This window comes from Podarcis cretensis, assembly GCF_951804945.1.
Source record: "Podarcis cretensis genome assembly, chromosome: 4".
NCBI lineage: Eukaryota > Metazoa > Chordata > Lepidosauria > Squamata > Lacertidae > Podarcis > Podarcis cretensis.
The window spans coordinates 80,248,276-80,271,095 of NC_137173.1; the positions used below are offsets into that span (position 1 = coordinate 80,248,276).

At 44.7% G+C, this 22,820-nt stretch overlaps 1 protein-coding gene across 1 annotated transcript in view; it reads left to right on the forward strand.

The window, feature by feature from the left end:
- Positions 1 to 6,512: 6,512 nt before the first annotated feature.
- The window catches only part of RASA3 (RAS p21 protein activator 3), a 123,273-nt gene continuing 106,965 nt past the window's right edge, over positions 6,513 to 22,820 (forward strand). Inside the window, exon 1 of the mRNA XM_079972572.1 lies at positions 6,513 to 6,740. Within this exon, the coding sequence (XP_079828698.1) occupies positions 6,686 to 6,740 (55 nt within the window). The 5' untranslated portion in view covers positions 6,513 to 6,685. The remainder of the gene's footprint in view (positions 6,741 to 22,820) is intronic.

A 22,820-nucleotide genomic window follows, 5' to 3' on the forward strand; every position in this document is an offset into this window, starting at 1 on the left:
GGATACTGAAGTCAGGAAAGGAGGTACAGTGGTACCTCAGGCTAACTACTTAAATCGTTCCGGAGGTCCGTTCTTAACCTGAAACTGTTCTTAACCTGAAGCACCACTTTAGCTAATGGAGACTCCCACTGCCGCCGCACCGCCGGAGCATGATTTCTGTTCTCATCCTGAAGCAAAGTTCTTAACCCAAGGTACTATTTCTGGGTTAGCAGAGTCTGTAACCTGAAGCGTATGTAACCTGAAGCGTATGTAACCCGAGGTACCACTGTATTCTTTTTAGGTTCTTGTTTGAGAGAGCTACACAGCAAAATTATATGGGGAGATAGGGTGCCCTTAATTAAGTCCCACCACTGATTATACATGTATATTCCTGCTTCAAAACTAGGAACCATTTTTAATACTGTACAAATCTTTGGAACTGCACTGGAATTCAGTGGACGGCAGGATTTGCTGTCAAACAGAACTGCGCTATGCACAGCACAGAATCTTGAAAGCATTGGGTTGTTCTGCCATTTATGATATTTATATCCCAATCTCCAGATAGAGGTCTCCCAGAACAACTAAAAAGCAGCAGGAGGTCAAAATGGAACAAGATAGACTAAAAATCAAATAAAAGCTTAGTGAAATAAAAGGTGAATTAAAAAGGTAATTAAAACAACACCACCACCCAAACAGGCTCAGCACTAGGTGAGCCTCCTTGGAGGAACCATTCTATAGTTAGGATACCACAACTGTGAAGGCCCTATCTTTAGTCACCAGCATCTTGCCTCTGAAAGTAAGTGGGAGGGGGTGGGTTTGAAGAAGGAAGATCTTAGTAACTGGGCAGAGAAAAGTAGCCAGCCCCTCAAACACTATAAATCTTAAGAGCTTTAAAAGGTAAGATCCGTTTCATAAATGGACAGGAATCAGTACAGTTGTACTAAGGTTGATGAGGAAAGTTTCTTTTGCTCACTTTAGCCATTGCATTTTGAATATTCCAAACTGTCTTCAAAGGAAGCCGCAGAAAAAAAAACAAAACCCTGAGTATTACCAGCACGTGAATAATAGTGTTCAAGAGACCTCTGTCCTAAAGAGGCCACAGTTTGCATGCTAGCCTCTGCTGGCAAAAGGTGTGCCAGAGAGGATACTTGCGCATCTAAAGATATGATTGGACAAGGGGCCTCTGCCCCCTGCTCACTGCACATGCCAACCCCCCTGCCATACCCCCCCATTAACTCCCTAGAGCTTCCCTTCCCACCCCAGGCAACTACTACACCCCCTTTTCACCTTCCAAACCCTATTTCTGAAGCCACTTCTCTCCTCTGTGCTGCAGCCCCTCTTTGAACCTGTTTCCATCTTCACCCCCCCCGTGTCCCTTCCTTTTGTGCAACCCCCCTTACACTCAGACCACCCCATTAGTCCTGTATCTTCCTCCTCCCACATGTTGCAACTGCTACGCACCATTTCACCAGTTGCAAAGTCACCATCTCCTCCTGTTATTCTGCCCCCTTTGTACTCTATCTTTCTTCATCCCCCCCAGAGGTTGGTGGGGTTACCCATCTTCCACCTCACTTTTAGCTGCGGATTTTATTATGTTTGGATGTGCACAGGAATTCTGAGGACAACCCTACCTGTCCCTGCACTACCTTTTCTCTCTCTTTTTCTATTGCTTTTCTCTGCCACCTCACTCTCCCCCCCCCCACCTTCTTCAGTAAACTTATAATAGTCAGATAACCTGAACTTTTCAATTAATAAAACCATTCACATTTATTTAAATAAAACCATTTATTTAAGGTAGATAAGGACAAGACGAAATTATACAATTGAATGTAAATATAGATGGGAAATGGCTATGTATTGTGAGTGCTTATCTACTTTTAAAAACATTTCCATATATGATCTGTTCTTTTACTTTTTTATTCTCTCTTTGTTCCCTTTTTCTTTATTCTGATATCTTACATTTCATTTCACTGTGTTATCATGAATAGCATTTTATAGAGGTATAAATAACTGTAAATCTGAAAAGAGACAAAATATTCTCTAATTCCTTTTCCTTGGATAGATGTATTTGTTTTTCTCTTTTGTATTTTCTTTTGTTGTGAATATGTATGTATTTTAACTTGTATTGAATAAAAGTTTATTAAAAATTAAAATATAAAAAAAACCATTCACAAAATCTGTAAACTTCAACAGTGGCCTATTTACCAATACTGTATATGCAAAAATGTTTTTGCACTCCATCCCAGTTGTTACAGTATATATAACAAATTCTCATGCACCCCCTAGAGTGCCTCCCCTCTGCGCCCTTAACAAAACACTGGCTTAGGAATTTGCGTTCTCTTAAGTATACTTAAGGAATCCAGTCCTTGAATCTAATTTATTGGCGCTACTCTGAGAATCAAAAAGCTACAGCAAACACAGTCTAAGGGATGCAAACATTCCACAGCAACCAAATCACCTTGACTGACATAGAGAAAAAGAATATGAATGATCAGAATGTCATAGAATCCTAGGAGGAATTTCAGCTACATCATACATGGCAGTTGGCTATCCAACCTCTGTTTAAAAAAGGATAATACACATTCTCTTAGGGTAACAACTTGTGCAATATATGTCCCTCTCACCTCTTGTGTTGTTCTTGACATTTTATGAGTGACTGGGATGAGGATACAGCCAACAACACAGGTCCCCAGCTTGTGCAGCGATCTTCTACCCACCTGCTCTGTAATTGGGGCAAGCCCAGGGCCACTGTGTGCTGTGCAGCCTGCACAACGAAACAAGCAACTTCAGTGAGAGATTTGCAAGCACCACATATTACCTTGGACCTGGTTTTTAAACGAACTTTTTGATAAGGCACTGATGTGCTCAGCTGATTGGGAGTGTGTGTTGCAAGCGCTAAGGGGCACAAGAGAGAATTGGGGTTTTCTTTCAATGCTGGATGAACAACTCCAGCACATTTTCAGATATAACCTCTGAGCCTGTACCTCCCTCAACTGATAAATCTTGAATCTTGCACCATGGCATGTAATTCCTTCTCACTATGCTCTGTGGCTGAATTTCTTGTTGCTAGTTAAAAATAAATAAATTAAGGGTATGCCTGCATTAGTGTTCCTTGTTGTAGTACCTAAGAGGTTGCTTCTTATAGTTCCAGTACACTTTGTTCCATGGCACTTCCTGCTTTCTTTAATACTAGGCTCCTTTTGCGGCAAGCAAAGGATACGTTTTTATTTCTAATGTTGACGTTCTTCTGCAAATCTCAACAACACATTTTTCCCCCTGAATAATTATAACCCCCTAGTTCCTCTGTGAATTTTTCGCAGCTAACTTTCCCATGATTTTTTATCTTTCCCTGGATTTGGTACTTTGGTTGGAAAGGGGAACTTGCATATTACACAGCCACACAAGCCTATGTTTACCACTGGGTGCATACTCAACAGAGAGGCACAGCTACTCCTAGCTGAACATACCAATACAAATTTTGTTTTCTAGTGCACTTGGCACTGACAAAGCATCAACAGCATGCTGCTTTTCCCTATCAGTACCATCATTACAAGGGACGCAGGTGGCGCTGTGGGTTAAACCACAGAGCCTAGGACTTGCCGATCAGAAGGTCGGCGGTTTGAATCCCTGCAACGGGGTGAGCTCCCGTTGCTTGGTCCCTGCTCCTGCCAACCTAGCAGTTCGAAAGCACATCAAAGTGCAAGTAGATAAATAGGTACTGCTCTGGTGGGAAGGTAAACAGCATTTCTGTGCGCTGCTCTGGTTCACCAGAAGCGGCTTAGTCATGCTGGCCACATGACCCGGAAGCTGTATGCCGTCTCCCTCGGCCAATAAAGCCAGATGTGCGCTGCAACCCCAGAATCGGTCACAACTGGACCTAATGGTCAGGGGTCCCTTTACCTTTACCATCATTACAGTACTCTGCTATTTGGGTGACCAATATTGCTTTGCTGGGATCAATATCCATAAAATTACACCAATCTTCTGTCAGAAACAAGTCCGTATAAAGTCCTGTGCAAGTTGGAGTGAACTGTTAGCAAGAACCCGATCTGCGCAGACTTGGCAGAGTGTCAGCCCAAATGAATACAGCAGCTCATCCCCAGTAGGTCTGGCCCATGGATCAGTTGCAGTGGCTGAAAGTCTCTACCTCCCCGCAGCTCTCAAAGTACTCTCCTCTCCAGGGTTTCCCCCCCTCAAGCAATCGGAGACTGCACCTGTGGGAAGCTAACTTCTCCTCTGTCCTTTTTGTGCCTCTTCTGGAGATCTTCTAGATGCAGAATGTGCCAGTGGCAAAGGAACTCCAACCAGCCCACGGTGGTAGCAGGGAGGCTGCAGCAGCAAATGGGGTGCCTTAAAAGAGGGAACCGCAAGAGGTGGCAGCAGAGAATGGTTTCTGTGGCTCTGCACCTACAAGCCAATAGGAATTGCCAAGCCAGGTTTAAGATAGCAGTGGCGTAGCGTGGGTTGTCAGCACCCGGGGCAAGGCAAGTAATTTGCGCCCCCTAACCCGTGGATTTGCGCCCCCTAACCCTAACCCCCAGATGTTGCGCTTGGTGCGGCCAGCCCCCCCTGCACCCCCCACGCTACGCCACTGTAAGATAGTTCTAAGTTTTTCCTCCTAGGTGCATTTCCACAATAGTAATTTTAGCCAGTACTGTACTGGTTCAGCCTGTGAAGCTTAAGCAATCCCTTGAGTGAAGCCTTTCTCCAGACCAGTTCAGCCCTTCAATCTTTCATTCACAAGCAGAAAACGCCCTGCTCTCCTTGAGCAGATATGCGAAGCCTGCTTTGTGGAGGCAGCTTGAGCCAGCCTCATACTGACTGACAAGGGGAATGCAAGTGTCACCCTTCTGTTTGTTAAACTTATTCCAACCGTTTACATTAAAGCACAGGGTGCGACTCTACCCGACGTGCTCAGTCAGCAAAGCATAACACTCTTCATCTCAGCGTGGTGGGTTCGAGCCCCACGTCGGGAGAAAGATTCCTGCATTGCAGGGGGTTACATTAGATGAATTAGAATTAGATGAATTAGAATTAGATTACATTAGGGACGCAGGTGGCGCTGTGGGTTAAAGCCTCAGCGCCTAGGGCTTGCCGATCGAAAGGTCGGCGGTTCGAATCCCTGCGGCGGGGTGCGCTCCCGCTGCTCGGTCCCAGCGCCTGCCAACCTAGCAGTTCGAAAGCACCTCCGGGTGCAAGTAGATAAATAGGGACCGCTTACCAGCGGGAAGGTAAACGGCGTTTCCGTGTGCGGCTCTGGCTCTGGCCAGAGCAGCGATGTCACGCTGGCCACGTGACCCGGAAGTGTCTCCGGACAGCGCTGGCCCCTGGCCTCTTAAGTGAGATGGGCGCACAACCCCAGAGTCTGTCAAGACTGGCCCGTACGGGCAGGGGTACCTTTACCTTTACCTTTTACATTAGATGACCCTCCACAATTCTATGACTCTCTGCCTGGGTTCCGACACTACGTTTCCCCTGCACTTCCCGCTTCCACCACTCGATGGAGTGTGCTGTTCCTTCCCCACTCCTCGCCGCCGCCGCCCACAGCATTCTACTGCTTTTGCACACTGTTGCTAGGATATTCTGGCATCAGGCGACTCAGGATGACCGGAGCTCAGTGGCAAAATCGAATCACTGGGCCCATCCCATGCACAGAATTCTAGAATCGCAGAGTTGGAAGGGACCCCGAGGGAGATCTCGTTCAACCCCCTGCAATGCAATATCTCTCTATATATATTGCAGAATGGAGTGGGGGGGGGGAGGGGGAGAGGACAGACAGGCTCTTTTTTCCACGTCCTAACTGACTCACAGCCCGCGAACCGTCCTGTGGAAGTGCGGGGTAGTGGTAGGGCGAAAGGGCCTTCCAAGCATAGGAGCCGGGGTCCCTTAGTCCGTCCCCGTCCCCCAGAAAATATTTTAGGGGCTGGGACGGACCCCCCCCCCCAAAAAAAGTTGATGAGCATTAACATTCAAGCGGAGCGCGTGCACTCCAAGCTTCCAAGGGGTTTTCAAGGAAACACAGGCGACCCCGATCCTCCTTGGGCAGCCTTCTACTCGCGAGAGGCACGCCGCTCAGGTTTCATAAGCGGGAGGCGATAAAGCAAAAATATCTGGCTGCGGGCCATTTATTTGACTACTTTCCCCTTTCTCCCCCCCCCCTCTCGCCCACCACGCCTTCCTCCTTCAGCTCCCAATTTGGGCGGGTGCACTGAAGCAGAGGCGCTACAGAAGTCAAAGCTGCAGGACGCCCCCCCCCCCGCCAGCGCCCGCCCGTCCTCCCTCCATCCACCCACCAAGCTCTCCTCTCTCCTCTCTCTCCCTCCAGCTGTTTGGTTTTGCGCTTACAAATCTCTCCCCGCGTTTCTCCTTCTTTTCGCCCAATAGGGAGCGGCCCGCCCGGGCTGGACCAATGGAGGGCGCCGCACAGCCTTACCCCGCTCAGCCAATGGGAGGGCGGCCGTGGGGGCGGCCGCTGCCGGAGCCGTGTGTTCTTCTGCTCTTGCGAAGTGGAGCGCGAGGGTGGGGGCGGCGGCGGCCCAGTGCGCGCGCTCCCTCCCTCCCTCCCTCCCTCCCTCCCTCTTTCCCCGGGTCCCGCTTCAAGACCGCGCATTGTATCTCTCGGCGCGCGCGCTGCAGTCGCGGGGCTAAGAAGGCAGCCCTCTTTCCCGGCGGCGGGGGAGCTTTCCGCAAGAAAGGAGGCGAAGCCATGGCGGTGGAAGAAGAGGGGCTGCGGGTGTTCCAGAGCGTCAGGATTAAAATAGGTACCGGGGCGGAGGGAAGAAGGAGAAAGGAGTAACAAAGGGAAGGACGGGGAGCTGGGTGCTCCTTGCAAGCCGAGCAGGGGCTTTCCCCCCCTTGGGACGGGCAGCGGCGCCCCGTCGGCTGCCTGGGTTCCCCCAACCAGCAGCTAAGGCGGCAGCACCGGCCCGCCGCTCGCTCTTATCCGGCCCCTCGTTTGTTCCTTCCCGTGCAACCCGTCCCTGTGGAGAAACGACGGGTCCTCCTCGGGAAAGGGTGATGAATGGCGTGGAGTGGCTTGGAGAGGGGGCCCTGAAGTTTATATAGGGTGAAGTGGGGGGGGGGGGCGGAATATGCTGGCATAGGAGAGAGGCGGGCGAGGATGCTAAGGAGCGGAAGAAGGGATGGCAGTAAAGTGTAAAAAGAAGAAGTGTGGTTGTGGTGACGGGGGTGTGTGTGTGGGGGGGGGGGTGTTGTCGCCGCTTGTCCACTCGCAAGATGTAAAGGCAAGTGGCTCGCGCCCAATTTGCAGTGTGGGAACTGCTTTGCTGGGTCTTTCTAGTCGTTGCATGTGGCTCGTGCTCTTGCAGAAGCTCGGTTTGCCACTCTAAAATGCCGTTTAATTAATATGTGGGGCGGGATTGCCAAGTACGGCAGTGGCATGCTCAAGTCTGTGGGGTGTTCTTGCTTGCCAATGGGTGTACAGTTAATTTCAGTCCTGCTCTTCCCAACTCCGTTTATTCTATTTCTGATGACCGACTAGTTTATGCCTATTGTAGCTGTATGGATATCTCCTCTTTTTGGTACGCTTCTTACTGTCACTTATGTGTTTTATCTCTCTCTCTCCCCCCCCCCCCGCCTGCTTGGGTTTCTGTTGTGCCAATGTCATCCCACTGCTGCTTAGTAGCTTCCTGTTGGCATTCCTGCATCCTATATGCTCAAGAGGCAACCCATCTTCTTGCCATTTCCTGTTGGCACAGTGTGATATGGTGAAATGTCAATTTTGGTTCCTCTTTGTTACCACTGTCACTAATGAGTCTTAAAGCCTGTGTCATTTACACTTTAATCCTATGTATGTCTATTCAGTTCTTTGGGGCTTACAGTCATGTAAATCAGATGTATAGGATTGCTGCCACAATATAATTTTCATTATTATTTGTTGTATTTTGTACTTTGTTGTCCGTTACACTGTTTTTCACGCTTTTCTCAGAGTTCCCTCTGGTGATGGCCAATCTGATATTCATCTGCAAAGTCTTTATCAAATGACTGACATAGGTTGGACAAAGCAACATAAATCTCTTGTATCTATCTTAAAATATAGATGGTGATTTCTTCATATAATAATACTTTGAGCACAAACTTATCTGCTTCAGTTTCTGGGACATCTTTGACAGTTGTGGTTGAAAGAAACTCACCCCCCCCCCTTTTCTCTCTCTCCTCTTCTAATCTAGATGAACAGAGTTTGTGTCCTATATCCCCGAATAGCTCTTCATTATGCTAAGGTCTTTTGTTTGTTTATTATTATATTTATTTCCCGCTTTCCTTCATTAAATTCAAGGGTTGCCATATTCCCAAAGGTCAAAATCCAGACAGAGTTGTTGAGCTTTTATGGGGGGCTTTTCTTTGAAAACCCAGACGTATGATAGCCCTAGGCATACATGGTTCTCCACATTTTATCAACACAGCAACCCTGTGAGGTAGGTTAGGCTGAGAGAATGTGACCATTCTTTGTGTTTCAGGGCTGAGTAGGGATTTGAAGTCTGGTCTTCCAGGTGCTAGTCCAATACTTTTAACTAATAGTAAGGGTCAGTGGCCAGAAATGGTAGGAGTCATCAGCATCTCAAGGGTTGTATGTACAGTGGTACCTCAGGTTAAGTACTTAATTCGTTCCGGAGGTCCGTACTTAATCTGAAACTGTTCTTAACCTGAAGCACCACTTTAGCTAATGGGGCCTCCTGCTGCTGCTGCGCCGCCGGAGCACGATTTCTGTTCTCATCCTGAAGCAAAGTTCTTAACCTGAAGCACTATTTCTCGGTTAGCAGAGTCTGTAACCTGAAGTGTATGTAACCTGAAGTGTATGTAACCCGAGGTACCACTTTAATTTTGTCACAGAGCTGCTCCTGCCTGAAATGCATGCATTCCCCCCCCCCAAAAAAAAATCCCCTTATGATTTTTGATCAAACTTTTGCAAGTTTTTTGTAGTGATTTAGACCTACTTCATCTGACTACAGTAGCTAGGGGGAAAAAATAAAGTGTTACATGTGTAGTACCAATTCTACAGTACATATTGGCTGTAATTCTCTGAAACTTCCAGCTGTTCACAGCCAAGTTGGTTTGAATTGTATGCGGTGCACATATACAAATAATACTGGTGGACCAGTTTTGTGCTTAATGTACTGAACAGATCCTGGGAAAGTGTACATAAAATGACTAGTGGTAAACATAATAAAGATTTCCTGTATTCCAAGCTGCCAATGCTTCAGTCTGCTATTGACAATTCACAGCAAGCAGTTGCTCTGTGGCTTTCACAGAAGGTAGTTTTAATTTGTTTGAGAGATGTGCTATTATTTTGACTGTTGAATGACTTCCAGACCACATCATTAGAAAGTAAGTGACAGATGTCGCTGTTGTAGATTAAAACTCTCTCTGGTATTATTTTGACTATCCTGGGTTACAGGGCAAGTGCTATACCCTTAACAAATTAAATCCAGTGGGAGGACTCTATTCTGCTACCCCCCCTTTTTTTGCAGAAAGCTTGACTTGTTGATGCATGTAAAAGCAAATTCACACCCATCATATAATGCAAATCCGGGAGGGAAACATTACCCCGGTTTGGAAAAAAGATGATGTGAGAGCTTTCGCCAGAGTACTTTGATTCAGCATATGTTGTTTTGTAAAAATGCCATTTAAATACATTGGAAGTAGTCTGTGCAAGGCTGTTAAACCCATGCCTTTCAGAATGTTGATGAACCAGTATTGCCTTCTGGTTCCACAAATGAAAGAAGACCTCATCATAGTGATCACTTTGAGTTGGTGAGCCTGTCTGTAAAGAACGGATGCAGAGAAAAAGCAACAAAAACTTGTTAAAAATGAAAGCCTTGGCTGATGAAGAATGAGAACTATATATTTTTTTAATCGGAGCAATGGCCATATTGTCAGATGCTTATGGTTATAATATCTTAGTCCCACAATTCCAGGAGCAGTGGGGGAAGGAGTATTTCTTAAAACATGTGCACATGCCTACATTCTCAGTTCATGGGTCCTTCCCCAGGTTCTTTCAGAAGTAGTTTTACTTAATGGGGGATGGGAAACCTGTAGCCACCCAAATGCTGCTGGACTAAAACTGCTATTATCCCCGGCCATTAGCCATTTTTTGTTTTGTGGTTTAACCACCAGTGTTAGAAACTTATAAATATATATATATAGGTGCCAAATGGCTCCTTGAACCAAGATTACAGCCCCAAAAATGGAATGTCTAGTTGCCATTTTTGGGTAAGACATCTCTAAAGTCTTATTTTTCAAGTGATGGACTCACTGTGATTGATTCTTTTTTTTATATAATAATTTTTATTGAGTTTATATTATTTTTACCATAATCACAATCCGTTAGAATCATAACATCACCTATAGCCTTGCTCAAACTGAGCCTCAACTCCCCCCCCCCCCACTCCTTGGCTTTCATAAATATTCACTTACAACTTAGCATTTCTATATCAACCTATTTACCTTCTTTCATGCTTATAAAAGTTACCTTGATAATTGTAAAAAGGTTCCAAAAATTAAAATGACAAAACATTTTAGTTCAAATGTTTACAATGTTCTCTCATATATTGTATAAATTTACTCCAGTCCTTTTCAAACAGCTCGTTGGCGCTGGTTTTGGATCTTCCCCGTCAGCTTGGCCAGTTCTGCATATTCCATCATTTTAGTCTGCCATTCTTCCAATGTTGGAAGTTCCTGCTGCTTCCATTTTTGGGCTAAAAGTATCCTCGTGGCTGTGGTAGCATACATAAATAAATTTATATCTTTTTTTGGGAATTTCTTCTCCAATTATACACAACAAAAACACCTCTGGTTTTTTGATAAATGTATTTTTAAAAACCTTTTTCAGTTAATTATGTATCATATCCCAGTACGCTTTAACCTTAGTACAAGTCCACCACATATGGAAGAACCCCCCCCCCCTTTCCTTACATTTCCAACATTTCTTGTCCTGGATTTCTGTATATTTTAGCAAGTTTAGACGGCGTCAAATACCACCTATACATCACCTTCATTAAATTTTCCTTAAGTGCCGTACATGCAGTAAATTTAATTGTTTTAATCCACAATTTCCTCCACATTTCAAAATCAATATTGTGACCCAAATCTTGAGCCCATTTAATCACAACCTCTTTACTTCTTCATCCTTTGTATGCCATTCCAGTATTAACTTATACGTTCTTGACAGTGTTTTCCTTTTACTATCTAACAACTCAGTCTCTATTTTTGATTTAGTATTACCAAAACCATCACTGTGATTAATTCTTAGTTAAACATCTGCCTAGTTCAGATGACAACCTTGAGCTTGGTTAAGAACTTTGAGAACTTAAAAAGAAGAAAAATCACTTGATCCAGGGACAGTCCACATATATATTGGCTGATTCCAACCTCTTTTTCTTAATGGTGACTGCTCCTGCTCAGGCTGCACAGAAAAAGCAATTTGCTTCCCAAATTCATTCTGATTGTGCAGATGAAGTATAACTTGATAGAATTCTACAGTACGTGGTATTAGTTTGTGAAAACCGTCCAGATCCAATGATCCTCAGATAGTGGAGATGTCAGGTGCCACATCCTGGCACACAGGCATCTTCACTTGGTCACAAGTGGTCAAAACTGCCTTGGTCCAGTATACCTGAAGGAGCGCCTCCATCTCCATCATTCTGCCCAGACACTGAGGTCCAGCGCCGAGGGCCTTCTGGCGGTTCCCTTGCTGCGAGAAGCCAAGTTACAGGGAATCAAGCAGAGGTCCTTTTCGGTAGTGGCGCCCACCCTGTGGAACGCCCTCCCACCAGATGTCAGAGAGAAATATAACTACCAAACTTTTAGAAGGCATCTAAAGGCAGCCCTGTTTAGGGAAGCTTTTAATGTTTAATAGGTTATTGTATTTTAGTGTTTTGTTGGAAGCCACCCAGAGTGGCTGGGGAAACCCAGCCAGATGGGCGGGGTATAAACAATAATAATAATAAATAATAATAATAATAATAATAATAATAATAATAATACCAGGTGCAAATGTGCCAGGCACCTGGTTAATTTTGAACACTGCTGTTCATGTATTGGTGGGTATGGCACAAGACTGAATGTGCAGACTCCACTTGCACAGACTCCTTGCTGCATTGAGGGTCAATGTCTGAAAGGAGCTTTTAAGCATGTTTTCCTGAATGTCCTTAAAACTTCCCAGCAATTGTGAGTGTCCTTACAAGCCCACTTCAGATCTTGTTGCTCAACATGGCAAGGATGAGGGTAGCAGAGCCAGTGTGGAAAGCCCCATCCCTACATGTTTACTACATTATAATACCAGAAGAGGTGTATGATCATTAATTCCCTAAGTGAATGATTTTCATTTTCTAAATGACTTATTGCTTCTAATAGCTTATTCGCTCGTTAACCACACAGACAACTTCCTGGCTTGTTGGTACCTTCCTTGATCTGCCCTACACATTCTAGCTGAGCTTCTAATGTTTTGATTTTAAAACAACTACGAAGCGGTTTGTAGAGCTTTGATCCTCTTGACTTTCCCTTTCAACTTCCCTTTAAGCTATCTCCTCGTTTTTAGAAAGTTTTTCTTCTTCTTTTGAAGTCACTTGTAACTGTGTTGGATTTTCTTGACACTTTCCCAATAACTAATTTATCCCTCTGAACTTTACGTCATCATAATTCTTTTTATGGCTTCAGCATTATGAGTTGAGAGGTTTCATTGAAATCTACACTTTTCCCCAGTGGTTACAGCGATTGGGGTGATAGGATTTTTTTCCGCTTTCCTTGTGCAGCATTTCACATTTCATTTAGTTACGGTATGCTGAATCTCATCTGCTGTTCTCCTGTCAGTGCACACTGAATTTCGATGCTTTACAGTATGCTTTGCAATACTTACCGTCCTGAATAATTTGGTGTCATATAAAAACATAGCTAACTTTGCGTCCTGCCCAAGGAAGCTCTTGTTGGGTTGGCTATATAAATGCAGCTAATAAATCAATGCAAATAAATAATAATAATTTGACTAAGTTACAAAGCTGTGCCTGGGAGAAACTACACCATTTATACCTCGGTTGTGAAAACTGCTCATTTATTCCTATCCTGTTCCTCCATAGGATTTACAGCCTGAGTTTACTCAGCAGTGAATCTCACTTGCTTACCTGCCTCAAACTGAAGTTCCCCCAGTTCTCCTCTCCCATTGCAACCACCTTCCTCACATCCTTGGCCTTTCCTTAGAGTCTCCCTCCCCTCTGAAGAAGCTTATTGTGATGCAGGGGGAAACTGGGGAGATGAGGGGGTAAGGGACTTCCCTTCTGTGAGTTGTGTGCATTCGTGCTGCATTAAATACCGTGGTACCTCGGGTTACAGACTCCACTAACCCAGAAATAGTACCTCGGGTTAAGAACTTTGCTTCAGGATGAGAACAGAAATCGTGCTCTGGCGGTGGTGCAGCAGCAGCAGGAGGCCCCATTAGCTAAAGTGGTGCTTCAGGTTAAGAACAGTTTCAGGTTAAGAACGGACCTCCAAAATGAATTACTGGTAATTACTTAACTTGAGGTACCATTGTACCACTTATGCATCAGCTCTATTCACCTGTACCTATTGAAGCCACTGCACCTTGCATTTGGATATATGGATTGCATATATGTCTAGGTAAAGGTAAAGGTACACCTGCCCGTACGGGCCAGTCTTGACAGACTCTGGGGTTGTGCGCCCATCTCACTTAAGAGGCCGGGGGCCAGCGCTGTCCGGAGACACTTCCGGGTCACGTGGCCAGCGTGACAAAGCTGCATCTGGCGAGCCAGAGCCGCACACGGAAACGCCGTTTACCTTCCCGCTGGTAAGCGGTCCCTATTTATCTACTTGCACCCGGGGGTGCTTTCGAACTGCTAGGTTGGCAGGCGCTGGGACCGAGCAGCGGGAGCGCACCCCGCTGCGGGGATTCGAACCGCCGACCTTTCGATCGGCAAGCCCTAGGCGCTGAGGCTTTTACCCACAGCACCACCCGCATCCCTAGCGCCACCCGCATCCCTATATGTCTAACAGACCTTTAAACAACACTTTCTGCCCATTGACCTGAGCTAGAAGTTAGGCCAAAAATTCTGTGCCTTCTATTATCACTTTTTTAAACGGATAAGTAGGTTTGTCAATTTAGAGATGGTATAATTTGATTAAAACAAAAAACACCAATTAAGAGTGTCTTTTAAAAAATGAAACCATTGGATGCCATTCAGCTTCAGCAACTTCTTAATTTGTCAGTTCCAAAATATCACACCCACCCACACCATCACTTTCATTGTAATGGAGATTTTTCACACACATTGCTAACAGTTGCTAAAATTTGCCCACAAATTTTTGACTTGCTCCAGTAGGAAACTGGAAAACTGTGTTCATTAGTGCCCCCTCTCCCTGTGTAGCAAAGCCTCCTTGCTCCTGACCTCCATAGGCACCAGGAGCCATCTTCTAAAACTCTCTCTGGAAGCGCATTGTGAAAAGTAGCGCCATGTTTTTCCCCCTGCCTTTTGTGCTGGGGTGGAGGCCAGTAGTCATCTGCAGCAATGCTGCAGGGCACCTTGGAGACCACCTCTTTCCCACCCTCTGCTTTTCCCACTCATCAGCTCCAAGATGGAGAGGGAGAGAGGGGCTGGGGATAAATTCACCTGCTCCAGTGTTCTGGGACACTCACCAGGGTGAATGTGGGAAGTGGACCTTTGATGGTTGTAAAAGGGGTGGGGAAATGGCTCCAGGTGTGAGTATCCCCAGTTTTAATCATCTGCTGTAGCGATGAAATGACACTTATTGTTTTCTGCAGTCAGTGCTGCTTTCATACCTTGAAATCCAACTGTAGCGATAGAGAACACCCTTTGCATTGAGGAGGTATCTGGTTCAATTCCTGGCATCTCCAGTCAAAAGGATTTTGCCATAACAATGGGGAAGCCTCCTAACCAAAGCACTGGAGTTGGCAGTAATGGGCTGGATGGACTCTAATTTTTCTGTCTTAAGGGTGAAGGAGACGTTGTCTGAATTTCCCTGACTTCCTTGCTATATTGGCTTTCTGAAGTGTTTTTGCAACTAACCGTAAGTTCTATAGTGTTTGGGATTTTTATACTTTCTGGTGCATAAATGCACTGCCTTTGCTTGCTGTGTAAGGAACTTTTTCTAAAGTTATTGTGCATGTTTTATGTTGTTCCGGACTTGTGGTGTTCTGTTTGGTTCAGGTTATATATTTTGTTTTAATCCGTTCTGGAATCTATAGGATGGAGGAAATAAATACATTTTTTTTGTGTGTGTGTGTGTGTTTAATGTGAAAAGATGTGCCCTAAAAATAGGTCCCATTGCACCGTACATTAAAAGCTCAAAGAATCCTGGGCGCTGTAGTTTAAGGATGCTGGGAACTGTAGCTCTGTGAGTTAGCTTCCCACTAAAATCCTGGGAACAGTATGTGCTTTAAATGTATTGTGTGGATAAAGCTGTAGTCAGTGTCTGGACTAAGGAATGATTCAGAAGCTTGTTGCATCACTTGATAATTCATCCTTAAGTGGTTTGTCTCTGAAAGTTTCTTGCAGCTGATTATTAGAACTGTTGCCATTGAAAACCACTGTGTCTTTGATGTGTTGTAATATGAAAGCTGCATCTGATCTGTAATTGTGGTTCCACGCACACAGAGTCATGTGTAGCTGAGTGTTGATGAACTTGCTCTTATTCTAATCCTTTTTTGGAGAATTATTTTACAGTTGCATTTCTTTGGTTTCCTGCTTTTTTTATCCCTGAGCATATTTTCAGGGGTGTTACCTAGGTGTTGATTAGGTTGGCTCCCACCAAGGGGTTTGACCCGGGGGAGATGACACAAAAATGGTGCCTCTCCACTCTGGCTCAGAGCCTGCATGTCTGCCCATTCTTCTTGCCAAGGGTGCAAGGGAGCCTAAGTACACTTCTGTCTGCATGCTTTTGCTTGTATGCTGCTCAGAGGAGGTACTGAGTTCTGTTTTCAAGCATGAGCCCTTTTGTTTTGGTGCATAATAAGTAATGGTCCCTGCTCCTGCCAACCTAGCAGTTCGAAAGCACGTCAAAGTGCAAGTAGATAAATAGGTACCGCTCCAGTGGGAAGGTAACCGGCATTTCCGTGAGCTGCTCTGGTTCGCCAGATGCAGCTTAGTCATGCTGGCCACATGACCCGGAAGCTGTACGCCGGCTCCCTCGGCCAGTAAAGCGAGATAAGCGCCGCAACCCCAGAGCCGGTCACGACTGGACCTAATGCTCAGGGGTCCCTTTACCTTTACCTTTAAGTAATGGTCAACGAATGAAGACAGGTTCTCACTTGCTGTGAGTTTTTCAAGTGTGGCTCAAACCTAGTGTGCCAGTGGTAGCAGGGCTATCCGAGTTTTTCCTGGCCATGGACGCTAAGAGTTTTAGCATTGCTGTCCATTTCAGGGATCTTGGCAATTTACAATAACCAGCACGGAAAGTGATAGGTGTTGTGCAGTAATAGCCGGAGCACATTTCAGGATAATAAGCTCCATTTCCCCCAGCTATCAGTAGGTGGAAATATCAAGACAGGTGCAATGGTTTCATTCTCCGGTGTTGTGCCAACTGTTCTTAATCTACAGCCCTTAAAATCCTTAGGATTTCACTACTGCTTTCTACACCCACCTCTTTGCGCTCTGCTGCGAGTGAGGTAATCTCAAAGCTGCACCTGAAGCATTTGTGTACCTGGCAGCGAGAGTGGCTTTGAACATTATGGTGCAACGCTATTGAAGTGCAAGTCCTGAGCCATGGGACCTTAAATTAAAGTTGCTTTAATTTTAAGTATGAGCCAACTCTGGATGCGGGGAAAAAATTAGCTTGTACACATTATGCAACATTCTTTCAGTGTTACGGCGGAGATGTAGCTGGAGGGCTTGTTCAATGTTCTCCCAATAACTTCTGAAACTGTTTTCGTTCTGTCGAAATGCAGAGGGCTGACTTCCATGTGAACATATTGGCTCTACAAGTAGCCTACAGAAAGTACAATATTGTGTGGTGTTTGGGGGAAAGTGGAATGGTTCCGTAAGTGAAATTTAAATGGCTGCAAATAGTGTGCAATATTATCCTCCCATTAAAAGCAAATCCCTAAAAATAGACGTGCTTGTTGCTAGCAATAAGTTTGCTCTGCCATCTGATTTTTTAAAAAATAAAAAATCTTGCAAATGTGACTGAACGCCAAAAAAAAATCTACCGTATTTTTTGCTCTATAACACGCACCCGACCATAACACGCACGTAGTTTTTAGAGGAGGAAAATCCGTAGGCATGCCACCCGTAGGCATTTCCTCCATAACACGCACAGACATTTCCCCTTACTTTCTAGGAGGAAAAAAGTGAGTGTTATGGTGCAAAAAATACAGTAGATCATGTTTTGGATTAATATGACTACATTTCGCTGGTGCTGTTTGTCTTCAAAGCCTTCTCTAGATATAGATATGCTCCTTCTCTGCTGAAATAAATAGAATTTTGTTTTGTTTTTTGCTCAAATTCCTTGTACATAAACAAGACAGACGTGTCATGTGAGGCAAACAAACACTTCCTACAAGATTGCCACTTTGTGGAAGTGTGTGGCTGTGACATTTCCATGAGTCACGCAGAACCTCAAAGAAAACAACATATGGCATGTGGCAAATGACTGGTTGGGAGAACTACAAAGAGGTTACTTTTGCTTGGCAACTTAACTTGTTAATAAATATCATTAGGCACTCCTTAATTGCTATACTCTTTGATGTAATTGCACAAGTGTAACATGCATTCTGGGGAGTTTTACCAAAACCTATAACTTGAAGTAGAGAACCATCATTGACCTTGCTCTTAACATTCTGTGGTTGTCTTGAAATGCTCTGTTTGAGACTTCCAGGCAGTCAAGTTACGTTGCCATAGAGATCTTCTGTAGCTTTAATTTTGTTAACTTTAAACCAGGAATGGGGAACTTCAGCTATACAGGTGTTGTTAGACTCCAGCTTACAGCAAACCTAGGAATGATGGGAGTTATAGACCAACAAACCACTGTAGGGTCACAGGTTCCGATCCCTGCCTTAAACTATACTGTTGATATATAAAATAGTAGAATTCACATGCTCAGTTGAGGTAGCAATGCCAGCAATAGGTTTTGTCGTCATTCATCGGTTACTGAATGCAATGTGAGTTCTTGGTGATTAGTGAACTTGTGATGGCCATTGAGTCATTCCCCGCCCTCCTAAAAATCAAGTAGTATATAAATTTATTCTCTGAAATGCAATAGTGGATAGTCCACCTGAAGTCTTCCTTCTTAGTAAAAAAATTCTAGCTAAACCATTTTAAACTATGAGGCACCATTAAAACTTAAGGTTTTCAATTTCCTGATAGAGTGAGAAAGTCTTTGTTGGTTTCCCTCCCTCCCTTGCATCTCTACATTTTGTTTTTGAGATTTGTCAGAAGTGTCAGCCGTCCTCATTGTGGAGGACTTTGTACAGTAGAAACAAGTGAAATAGTCATTCTACACTGTTGTTAAATTTAAACTTATTCTCTCAGTAGCATAATTTTCTATTGTGTTGGTGGGTGGTCTGCAAAATCTGCAGTTCACCGTGATTTTTGCTACCTCTTAATTTTCTCCATTGCACTTAACAACCGCAGCCCTCTTTCTTAAGATGTGTGGCATAGCTCTCCCAGTCTCTCGTAACAAGGGTGTAGGATCAAATCCTTTATTCGATGCCTTGAATTAAATAAGGCTCCCTTGAGAGCAAAACTTGTGTAGGTGGAGCATTCATTATGTAGCTTGGCATGGTAGATACCTGTGCTGAGTAGCAACTAGGAACGGAAAAGCTAATAAGCACAGTTTGGAAACACTGTGCTTAAAAGAAGGCAGTTTAATTTGTTATGTGGCAATACTCTCAGAAGCGGAGGGCAATAAATCTTTAAAATGATGTGCATGTATAATTGCATGTACTAAGTGCACCAGATGAATTAATAATTCAGGAACGCAGGAAGCTGCTTATCCCGAGTCAGACCACAATTCCATCTAGCTCAGGATTGCCTGGGGCAACCTTTGCCAACCTGGTGCCCTCAATGCTGTTGGGCTAGAGCTCCCATCAGCCCCATTCAGTATGATGGGTGTTATAGTTCAACAACATCTGGAGGGCACCAGGTTGGCAAGGGCTGGCCTACACTGATCGTCAGTGGCTTTCTGGGTTTTCAGGCAGGGGTCTTTCCTGGCCCCACCTGGTGATGCCAGGACAGGACTTGGGGTCTTTTGTGTGCAAAATCACGTGCTCTAATAACACTGAGCTGAGGTACTTAATGGCCCTGGGACTCCAAAATGGAATATTTGAAAGTTGCCTCTTGGATCATGTTACTCTGCACTGGTAACAACTTGCTGCTGAAAGAATTAAATGTAAAGCCTCTTGTTGAAAAGCACATCGCAATATACAGAAAGCAAGAGGCCTTTGGCATGAAGTCAGTCAAAGTGACCTCCCCGGAGTGCAAGCCTGGGCAGTGTGTATGGAGGGTCTGGGCTGCCCAAGCAACGATACCCCTTTTTCAGCCTTGCTGTGGTCCAAATGAAAGCAGAGCTATACGTTTGGCAGCAGCTTGGCGGCAGGAGTTGCTGGAAGGAGGTGCTATCCAACCATCTTAGGGACTCCACTCTGGATTTGTCTAGGCCTGCTCCTTTGCCTGTTGTTCTCCCTAAGATACCCCAAAAGGCAGCGGAGGCTTAGGATCAGAGTTTTCCTTCTCCTAGATGGGCTACCCTCACTTCCCTCTACAGCAGGCACCCCCAACCTTTGGCCCTCCAGATGTTTTGGACTACAATTCCCATCATCCCTGACCACTGGTCCTGTGAGCTAGGGATCATGGGAGTTGTAGGCCAAAACATCTGGAGGGCCGCAGGTTGGGGGTGCCTGCTCTACAGCAATTGCAGAAACTGCCTGCTTGACTGTTGGACTAACGCTTGGTCTCACTTGCTCAATCTGCTGGAGACTGTCTTTGCATGCTGGGTGAAGTCCCTAGCTCATTAAGGATTTGAGGCTCATTGGGTACCCTTACCTGGTTTAGCTGGTCAGTCACAGCCAGGCTTCCTCAAACTCAGACCTCCAGATGCTTTTGGCCTACAACTCCCATGATCCCTAGCTAGCAGGACCAATGGTCAAGGATGATGGGAATTGTAGTCTCAAAACATCTGGAGGGCTGAGTTTGAGGAAGCCTGGTCACAGCCATTTCCCAAGGTGTGGTCGCTGTTGCATGCTGTGCAGCTTCTAGGAGCCAGTGGGGAGAGCCAAGTACAGGGTCGGGGACCAAAGGTGGACCAACAACCCCAGAAGGAGCACGATGTGTCACCCACCAGAGGTGCCACCCCTCCACCTGCACCCCATATAACCCACAAAGAGTCAGTAAGTTAAAATATAAAGGCCCAGAAGTATTGCTTATGGTGAGTGTTTCCTACCACTGGCAGGAAACCAAATCTTTTTGGTATCAGAAAGAATTAGTCCCGGTCTAAGGTGGAATGGTCCCCATTTCGATGAAGGATTCTGAATTGCAACAACCACAAGCTGGATGCCTAATGTCTAATGGGTCTAATGCATGAGGCAAAATAGCTCTTTTATTTTTCTGTTCCGCTCTTGAATTCCCAAAGGTGGCTTTACACTATTGGCCTTGCTTAACTGTATTTTATCGGTATAGGGTTCTTATGGTTATAACCTCCTTAATAAAGTATTGCATTTACTTTGGTGTGGTTACTTGAAGTCAGCCTGGCTCTGAATCTATGTACAGTACCTGGCTGCTTGGTCATATGCTGCTGAGTAACTTAAGGGCTTGGGGCTGTGGCTCTTGCCTTGTGAATCCCAAGAACATCCAGACAACAACCTGAGCTTCCCCTGTCTGAGGATTGTGGGACTACAGGGGTGGTGGCTGTACTACCTGGCAAGGTTGGTTTTTTTTACTGGTCCAGTTTACATGGTGAACAGCTTTGGGAAATGGGCACCAAAAAAAATCTATACATGGTAGTGTTTAAAACCTTTATTTGGCTGTACTTTACATGGTGGCAGACTTGTAACACATTTTTTCCTGATGCAGCTTGTGAAATAACCAAAACGTCTACACATCACCCTTGCAATATTAAATATATAATATGTGCACATATTAAATATATATGTATTGTTCTTGTATTTCATGATTCTTTGGATTTCCCCCCCTTTCAAATATCTGAATGACTGGCTATTCTTAATCGGAAAACAAATATAGGCAAATAAGGGCAAGCTTTCCTATTTAATTTTTTCTATGAAGCGAAGAGTGCAGGTTTTATTTGTTACCACTCTGTTTATGGCAATAAAATGAAACGAAATTGCGGGGCTGTCAGAATGGGTATGTGAAATTTGAAGTTGCTGCTGTCTGTGTCATCAGAGTGGGATGACTTTAGTGAATGTAGGATTGCTTGCACAGCTTTCAGTTTTAATTCAGGCTTCTATTTTGAGAGATCGAGGGATCCCCCCCCCCCGCCCACCCTTAGCCAAGAATACCTATCAGAATGAAAGATGTTTCTTCTGTGACACTAATCATGGTGGACAGGAACATTTGCCGTGGAGTTTTGCTGCTCCCACCTGGGAGAACTGTGAAGAAATATGAACCAAGGTCGCTGAAATGGCAAGTGCTCTTTAGGAACTTTCAGGTGTGCATGGCATTTTATGAACGTTGCAGAGAAGTGCTGAATTTAAAAAGCGGGGGAAGTCATCAAAACTTTTTAATTTATTTTGTGACTGAAAATGACTTCAGTATTAGATGTAAAAAGAAAAGGGTAAAGCTACTTAAAACCTAATGTTTTGAAAAGGCAGCTTAAGTGTTTTTAAGAATGCCTGGAAGGCCAGCTGAGCTACATGTTACATTTTGCACAGGGAAGCTACCGAGAATGGTATATTCTGTGGTGGGCCCTCATCCTCCTGACCATAACATCTATGTGTACTTTTCTGTGCAACTTGCATCTGTCAAAAAGTGAGCATTTCTTTCTGTGCTCATGTCCACTATGATTGTAGACCTGGGACAGTTACTATGTGATGCTACTGGAAACCCAGCCAGATGGGTGGGGTATAAATACATTATTATTATTATTATTATTATTATTATTATTATTATTACCACATGGTAGGATCTTGAAGATCAGGAGTGGGCCAGACACTCCTGTTTAGGCAGGAGTGAATTGAACTTGTGATTATGTTGTTTAAATTGTTACAGTTTTAAATTGTTTTATTGTATATTCTAATTAAGGATGCTTTAATGTGACATATTTTGATTATAGTTGTAAACCACTTAGAAGCGGTTCTGACATGTAAGCGATATACAAATTTAAAAATAACCCATACAGCAGCGTGATGAAGTAGACTAGTATTATTACCCCATATTATTATCATCTCATACTGAAGCCGAATGAGAGTGATTTGCATGAGGCTGTGTACAGTGGTGCCTCGCAAGACGAAAAGAATCCGTTCCGCGAGTCTCTTCGTCTAGCGGTTTTTTCGTCTTGCGAAGCAAGCCCATTGACGGATTAGCGCTATTAGCGGCTTTTAGCGGCTTATTGGCTTAGCGAATAAGCGGATAAGCGGCTTAGCGGCTTAGAAAAAGGGGGGGAAAGGAAAAAAACCCCGCAGGAACTCGCAAGACATTTTCGTCTTGCGAAGCAAGCCCATAGGAAATTCGTTTTGCGAAGCACCTCCAAAACGGAAAACCCTTTCGTCTAGCGAGTTTTCCGTCTTGCGAGGCGTTCGTCTTGCGGGGCACCACTGTACTAAGTTCATGGCTGGAATACACACTTTCGACCATGATAGTTCGCCAGCTCTCAGGCTTGCATATTTACTTTTGTAGTGCGCTTTCAAA